The sequence below is a fragment of the Phoenix dactylifera genome, chromosome 12 (assembly GCF_051530095.1).
Source record: "Phoenix dactylifera cultivar Ajwa chromosome 12, Ajwa_hap1_PhDact_Kaust_v1.1, whole genome shotgun sequence".
Lineage (NCBI taxonomy): Eukaryota > Viridiplantae > Streptophyta > Magnoliopsida > Arecales > Arecaceae > Phoenix > Phoenix dactylifera.
Window position 1 is genome coordinate 30,183,710 of NC_143201.1, and position 8,411 is coordinate 30,192,120.

Sequence of the window (8,411 nt, forward strand, 5' to 3'; positions counted from 1 at the left end):
CTTTAGGAATGAAACTTAGAGTAGGCATCTCTCATGCAAGGAGGAGGCTGGAGGCAGAGTGCATCATCTTCGAGGGAGACTCGACTATGGTGATCGATTGGATACGAAAGGATGGACAAATGCCCTCTAATCAACGACAGTCGATGGATGGTGCGAGATTGTATTGAATTTCGGTACACGTGTATAGAGAAGCAAATAGGGCCGTCAATTGGGTCGCCTCCTATGTAGCGCAGCATTCCGGAGAGATCTTCTGGACATATTGGGGGGCCCTCATCCACAATTATGCCAACTTGTAGCTCTTGACTCTGCTGACTGCACCTACATCAGAGTATGGTAAGCAACCGTTGTACCAAAATAAAATATTTATTATTATTATTATTTACATTTAACTCTCAAACTTGATAAATCTTAACTTCTTTTCCTTCTAAGAAAAACAAAAAGCAAAGGCCCGGTCGATGGATTAGCCTGACGCGAGTCATCGAAACGGCTCAACCGTAGATCACCGGTCCGCCCGTCCAAGCACAACGTGTAAGGGTACTATCGTAATTTAGTCTCATTGGCTTAACCAACCGACATTAATTTGGAATACAAATGCGCAGGGCAAGCCTTCATCGGGGGATCGGAAAGAAGGAGAAAGGGAAAGGTTGGAGATGGCGACGGTGGCGGTCGAGAAGCAGGCAGCTGCGGCGATGGGGGAGAAGCAGGCGGTGGCGGAGGGCGAGTTGTTCTCGTCGGCGGCGAAGGTAAGGGGAGGAGGAGGAGAAGGGCTACGGCAGTACTACCTGCAGCACATCCACGACCTCCAGCTTCAGCTCCGTCAGAAGACCCACAACCTCAACCGCCTCGAGGCCCAGCGCAACGAGCTCAACTCCCGAGGCGAGCGCCCCCTTTTCCCGAAACCCTGACCCTAGCCCCGCTTTTGTTCTCGATGGAGGTTTCTTAGTTTTATCGTAGTCGAAACCCTAATTCTGATCCGAAACGACTTTTGGTTAGCGATCTTGATTGCATCATCATCATCATTATCATTATTGTTATTGTTTGATTGCTTGTTATTTGATCTGGGCATGTTTGAAAGCTTGGAGGTTTTTTGGTGGGCATTCTTAGAAAGAAAACTCCTGTTTCTTTCTATATTTTGGGCGGTTAACGGAACATTTCCCGTTTATAAGTTGGTTTTTCTGTTCAGGCTCAACGTCAGTTTCTGGGTTCGGATGGTTTGAGATTAATATTAGAGTTTCAATAGAAACAACTAGTGAGACCTTTTTGCATCTTTGTATGATATTTTGCTTTGATGTTATGATTAGGCCTTTTTTGTCCCTGGATGTAGTATCATAGCATCTAGTTGTCTAGAATGTCGTATGTTATTTAATCATTCCATTCATGTTATCTAGATGGCATTTTTGGTTTTATGTAATCTATATAGGCAAAATTTCTGGAACGTGGTTTTGCTATAATTCACCATCTAAGGTTCCAAGATTGCTCCTGATTTGCCATCATCCAAATATGAGATGCTAACAGTTGCATTCAATATGTTTGCTGATTGATTTCTTGGTTATGATCGCTTCTCCAAAGAAAAATCCTGTCACTTCCTGTTGACCAGTGTCACTGATGTCGTGAATGGTTATTGCAATTGCAGTAAGAATGCTCCGAGAGGAGCTACAGCTACTTCAAGAGCCTGGGTCGTACGTTGGTGAAGTGGTGAAAGTTATGGGGAAATCAAAGGTCTTAGTTAAGGTGAGTTATCGAGTTTGACTGATTATGCTCTCCTTATTGAGTCAGGATTCATTTTATGATTTAGCTGCTAATGCTAGATGTCAGATGTCTCAGCTTATGTTCTTGTTTTTTAGGAATTCCTTTCTGCATTCTATCAGATAAAATTTGATAAGAAATAATTATGTTAAAAGTTTCTGGAATCTCTTATAGTGATCTAAACTTGGTATTGCTTGCTCCGAAATATGATATTGTTTCTGGTTCTTTAGCCACTGCTGTTCCACCTATGCTGGGACTTCAGATGTCTTACCATGTGGTCTTGTCTTTAGAAATTCTTTTCTGCATTCGATCAGATGAAATTATATAAAAGACAATTCATGTCAAAACCTTTCAGAACCTCTTACAGTGGTGCAAACTTGCAGGCTATTGCTTGCTCCACATATATGATATTCTTTCTGATTCATGGTATTGGACCATAGATTAATGGATCACCTAGACACCCTGCCTGATGTATATGACCGTAAGTTCTGTATAACTAGCGGCACTGTTTTTTGAGGCTTATGGCTATATTTCTGGTCCAGATGAGTCTTTACAGCTCATTCTATCAGTGCTTATGGCCGTACCAAGAAAATTGTGACTTAGCACGAGCCACTGAACTACCTTAAGAATTTAGATTAATTGTATTATGTGCTTACCTAACAAGCCAGTGCAAGAAGGAGCCTCTAACAGCTGGATACATAAAAAACACATGCATAGATGTGTATGTATGCATGTCTTGAAGATTCTAAACCTCACATGTTGAAACATACCTTCATTATCAGGGTTGAAGGTTTCAGGACATTTTCTTCCATCAGGAGACATAAGATGATTCAATACTTGAGTCTTACGCTTCAATCTAACATATTCAGGTGAATGTGACTCTCCCCATGAATTGTCTGATTGTTGCTGATCTAATTAGTGTTTGGAGTTGAATCCAACTCAATCCAAATGTTTCTAATCAATCTTGCATGTTCTTCGGTTGTAAGTGCAATCAAGTAGCTTGGTAGATATGTCCTATGAGAACAAATATATCTTCTTGCACAACGCTTTTTAGTATCTTAACAATTGACAACCAAGAATATGTTTTCTTTCAGAGTAATCTGCCCAAAGTAAAATTTTATCCTAAAATAACATATATAAAGCAGTATTTGATATCCACTGTTGTAGGTTGAAATAGGTCGACCCAATTACTAAGGCTCCATTTGGGGGAGCTTTTGGAGGGCCAAAAAGTACTTTCTGGCCCCCCAAAAGCACTTTTAGATGAAATAGGAATGTTTGGTAAAAATTTCAGAAAGTTGTTTTAACTTTTCTAGCAAACTAAAAATAACTTTTTGGAAGAAGCTCCATTTTGGAGCTTTCTGAATAAGTACTTTTAGGCCTAGTCGGAAAACTATTTTTTTGACCAAAATACCCGTGATCAAATATAACAATACACAAAATGTCTCTTTAATAATTGTTTAACCAATTTTATCACACACCTAGAAAATTTGTTATATTATGAAAAATTAATTTACGCCAATAATTATAATATTTTATATGTTTATTATTACATTAGACTATAAATATAATATTATATTACATTATATCATAATACATTGATATGTTATGTTAAATAATTTAATATTATATTAAATTATTATGCTATAATATACAATATTATATTACTATATTATAATAATATTATATTACGTTATAGTAATATTATACTATATCATATATTTATGTGTTAATATACATTATATTTTATTATGCTTTGTTGTATAATACCATGCAATGTCCTTTATGGTCATTTTGTCATACCAAAAGTACTTTCTCAGTTTGTTTACCAAATATATGTTAAAGTGGCACAACACTTTAGAAATGCAGTTACCAAACAGCAAATGACTTTTTATAAAAGCTCTATTTTAGAAAACTCTATTTCCAAAAGCTCTACTTTCAAAAGCTCTACTGCCAACAGCTCCTCCAAACAGGGCCTAAAAACAAGTTGCCTGTTTCACAATGCACATCTTATAAAAGAATCACCCATTTTCTTTAATTGATGAAATTTGATAAATCATCTGCATATGCGAGTTACATCTATGACATAGTATTAGGATGTTAATTGAATGCAATCATGACTGTTATTATTCTGAGATATCATGGAAGTTGGCTTGGAACTCTACCTATTCATAGGCTATTTAGAATGGTTTTGTTTGTTCGTTCGTTCGTTTGTTTGCTTATTTATTTGCTTATTTATGTTCTACAGTTTCCTTTCGGTTATTTTACCTTCTCTGGTGATATGAGCCATGAAATGCCGCTCTACGGTGGTGAACTATATCTCGGATATTTTGTGTGTGTCTATCTGCATTCTATTATGGAGTACTTACAGTTTGCGTTGTTACTGATCAACACTTATTTAGTTCCTTGTGTTCATCTGAATAGTTATTGTGTTTGAATATAATTCTAAAACCAAGCAAGATTGTAGGGGCTAACCTTAATTTGCTGAATCTGAAGCAAACAGTTGCAGATTCAGGTCTTGGTTACTAGAAGAGGAGGTGAGTGTGGGAGCTGGTGCGGACGTAGGGAAGTAGGCCTCTTAGAAAAACTTAAATAGGAAATGCTTAGGAGGCATGTGCATGGAGAAGTTTTCAGAAAGAATCCGCAGTGGGTACGTCACTGTCAGTGAGAACCTCTTGCTATAAGAAACTTTGGATGCTGAAGCAAGTAAGCGGAGTCATGAAGATAATTAGGTTCTGAAAGTTCATCAGAATAATCCGAGCAGAGTGTTGGTAAATAACATGGTGATAAAAAGCTTACTCAGTAAATTCTTGTGCATGCAATATGAAGAAAAAATAATGAGTGTGCATTTTATAATTGAGGTAAGTTAGATTTTTTTAGTAAAATGGTACCGGTGGAATCTTTGGTAGTTTATTTAGGATTTAGGACAAGGTGAAAGCATTAGGAAGCAGGTGCGACAACACGAGTTAGATTTCAGAGTGGCTGTAGCATTGTAAGATCCCAGCTATGATCAGGATGTGCTTGGTTAGACTTGTTTAAAAGGGAAGGTGGTCACTTTCTCGAAGTGACTGCAGGTTCGGTCTGCTAAATAAAACATGCAGAAGTTGCTCAGTTCTCTTGGAACTCAGAACCGGCTTCAGGCTTGCCACTTCCCCCAAACCACACACCTGTAAGGGAAACTCAACCATGCAGCTCACATTGGCAGTATCCGTAGAATAAATATGATGCTTGTGGTGTATTTGCTGGATCTACTTTGGTTTTCTGTTTTCTTCTATCAAGTTGTGTTAGCACAATGTCTTCAGATTTTAGGGGGTTCATTTTAGTAACTATGAACTAGTTTGCTGGGTTTCTTTTTTGGAACTCATACATTCAGTTGTATTCTGTATTTCATGCTAGGTAACTCTTGAGGAACAATGATGGCTGTATCTTATTCTGTTTATGGAGAAATTTATATAGTCTTTTAGATAATGCTTGCTTTTTGTATGCTGTGAAGCAGTTGTAACAAGAGTGTCTGGGAGTCAAACACTTAAGAGTTTTTCTTTCAGGTTCATCCAGAAGGGAAATATGTTGTGGATATTGATAAGAACATTGATATAACAAAGATCACACCATCAACCAGAGTTGCTCTTCGCAATGATAGTTATGTGCTTCACCTAATCTTGCCTAGCAAAGTAGATCCTTTAGTTAATCTTATGAAAGTTGAAAAGGTTCCTGATTCTACTTATGACATGATTGGCGGTCTTGACCAGCAAATCAAAGAGATAAAGGAGGTCAGTAAAGTGGGGAAAATAGCTTTATATGCAGTGGTTGATTATTAAGCACATGCTATATATGTGCCGTTGTTTCTTCATTAGGCCTGTGCACTAAACATGTACTACTTCAGGTCATTGAGCTTCCAATCAAACATCCTGAATTATTTGAAAGCCTTGGAATAGCTCAACCAAAGGTATATATCATGACATATCAGTATCATTTGTTTTGCAATCAACTCTGTATTCAATGGAGAAGATTCTGATGTTAGATTTTTCCCAGGGAGTGTTGCTTTATGGGCCTCCAGGTACAGGGAAAACTCTGCTAGCAAGAGCTGTCGCCCATCATACTGATTGCACCTTCATCCGGGTTTCTGGATCTGAGTTGGTTCAGAAATACATTGGAGAGGGCTCTAGAATGGTCCGAGAACTCTTTGTTATGGCTAGGTGTGTTAGATTCTTGTCAATATCAGCTTTTTAACATCTTTATATCATAAATATCATTGTAAAATTCTTCATGGTTAGTACTTTACGATCCTAAAAAATAAAATGGACATAGTCAATTAATAATGAAGATGAGGACCTTCTTGTACAATCTGTCCCTTTATATAGCATGAGCATTTCTTATTTGGAGATCTAAGAGTTGATGGCATAAAACTGTTTGCCTACTTCATTACCTCTAAGAATTTATGTTTGTGTCCCCTGATATTAGAAAGTTATGAAAGATCATGACAGAATCTTGATTTGTCTCTAATAGTGCTAATAATTTATGTACTTTGTGCAATACTTTCCAATTCAGGGAACATGCGCCATCAATCATTTTCATGGATGAAATTGACAGCATAGGATCTGCTAGAATGGAGTCAGGCACTGGCAATGGTGACAGTGAAGTTCAACGTACTATGCTTGAGCTTCTCAACCAGCTTGATGGATTTGAAGCATCAAACAAGATCAAGGTACATTGCACTTTGTTTATGGAGTTATGGAGTATGTCACCCATGAAATACGTTTTTTTTAAAAAAGAATGTTCTATACAGGTTCTGATGGCCACAAACCGGATAGACATCTTGGATCAAGCGCTCCTCAGGCCTGGTCGGATAGATAGAAAAATTGAGTTCCCTAACCCAAATGAAGAGGTATGTGATACAGTGAAACACATGATACTTAGTTATCCTTCAGAGAGTCTTACAAGTGATTGGTAATACTAAGTACTATGCCCTCCAATTATTTCTCAGTCCCGTTTGGATATCTTGAAAATTCATTCAAGAAAGATGAACTTGATGAGGGGTATTGATCTTAAAAAGATTGCAGAAAAGATGAATGGGGCATCTGGAGCAGAACTCAAGGTAATTGTCTGCTCTGTTATATTAACAAGGCTATCTTTTCTTGATTGTTTTTACAAGGGAAATTATAGCTGATAAGCCATTATCACAACAGTTATGATTTGCTTGTACTTAGGCATGAAGTACCACCGAGCTTGCAGTTTCTGACCAAGTTTAGCCAATGATATCCCTCCTCTTCACCCCCCCGCCCACAACAAAGAAAAAGAAGAAAAAAAAAACTCGACACACACACACACACACACACACACACACACACACACACACACACAACCATGGATGATGTATGAGGTAGTTTAAGTCTTTGCTATATATATATTAGAATTTCAATCGAGCACTAAATTGTGTTATGGAGCATGCACTATATGCCCTTTCCGAGGGTTTGCTGGTATGTTAGAATTTGCACGAGCACTGGATGCCACACACACACACACACACACACACACACACACACACACAACCATGGATGATGTATGAGGTAGTTTAAGTCTTTGCTATATATATATTAGAATTTCAATCGAGCACTAAATTGTGTTATGGAGCATGCACTATATGCCCTTTCCGAGGGTTTGCTGGTATGTTAGAATTTGCACGAGCACTGGATGCTAATATGGAACTTACACTGTATTTTATGTAGCTTTCTTTTTGTTTTACGAGTGATGGAACATTGCCAATGGTGGCAACCTAATCCTGCCACCTGTCATTTAGAAGTTGACTTTGGCATGCAACCTGATATGAACGAGACATTTTTGCTGACTTGCCTGTTGTTCCTGGTTTTGCCATTGACTTCTTATTGGAACGTACTGTATAATGTGCTATGTGGTGGAAGAACCTTGTGAACGAAAACAATATTTCTTCTGCCACAGCAAATTATGAAATGGAATTCATCTTTTGTGAAGCACCGGTACATGTTGAAAAGCAGCTAAAAGCATTTTCATCACATCAGCATGTGATGTTGGAAACCACAGTCCCGGAGAACATATGTGTTGTCATGTGAGATATGCATTTTGATCAAAGTATGATCCCTGATGTGTGAATTCGTGCTCCCTTTTGCAGGCTGTGTGCACGGAAGCAGGCATGTTTGCCCTCAGGGAGAGAAGAGTTCATGTAACACAGGAGGATTTTGAGATGGCAGTTGCTAAGGTCATGAAGAAAGAGACTGAGAAGAATATGTCACTAAGAAAATTGTGGAAGTAGATCTTAATTTTCTTGCTTTGGTTATCGTTATTCTCAAGGGGCATATGTTATCGTATGCAATTATGGCATCTTTTTGGACTTGAAACTGTTGCCTTTTTAGTTGTGATCCAGTAAAGTTTATTGCAGATGCTGTGAACTCAATATTTCCTGAATTTAAGGGTTCAGAAACAAGCTAGCGTTCCTCTCTTCTTCTTTGTAATAATAATTTTGCCACTCTTTGGAATTAAAAGAGAAAACTGGAGAACAGCTAATACTGAGTTAGCTTGCTCCTCCTTGGTTGCGTCGTGAAATGAAAATTGTGCTGATTGGGATACCATGATGCAGGATTTGTTTTGCCCTTTGGTCAAATTGTAACTACAAAATTTGGATTAGTCCGTAATCA

At 38.0% G+C, this 8,411-nt stretch overlaps 1 protein-coding gene across 1 annotated transcript; it reads left to right on the forward strand.

Moving 5' to 3' along the window:
• Positions 1-593: 593 nt before the first annotated feature.
• Positions 594-8,211, forward strand: LOC103704037 (26S proteasome regulatory subunit 8 homolog A). The gene is made up of 9 exons (XM_008787169.6): positions 594-876; positions 1,634-1,731; positions 5,289-5,513; positions 5,627-5,689; positions 5,776-5,939; positions 6,292-6,448; positions 6,530-6,628; positions 6,728-6,838; positions 7,889-8,211. Exons 1-9 carry the CDS (start codon positions 651-653, stop codon positions 8,027-8,029), a joined length of 1,284 nt encoding a protein of 427 aa, XP_008785391.1. The 5' UTR covers positions 594-650; the 3' UTR covers positions 8,030-8,211.
• The last annotated feature ends 200 nt before the right edge of the window (positions 8,212-8,411 follow it).

What these genes read in the sequence shown, in the direction of transcription:
- LOC103704037 (XM_008787169.6), top strand. Translation starts at nt 651, where the DNA reads ATGGCGACGGTGGCGGTCGAGAAGCAGGCAGCTGCGGCGATGGGGGAG. An exon ending in CAACGAGCTCAACTCCCGAG is followed by an intron (nt 877 to 1,633) that starts GCGAGCGCCCCC and finishes TTGCAATTGCAG; the next exon opens with TAAGAATGCTCCGAGAGGAG. An exon ending in CATCTGGAGCAGAACTCAAG is followed by an intron (nt 6,839 to 7,888) that starts GTAATTGTCTGC and finishes TCCCTTTTGCAG; the next exon opens with GCTGTGTGCACGGAAGCAGG.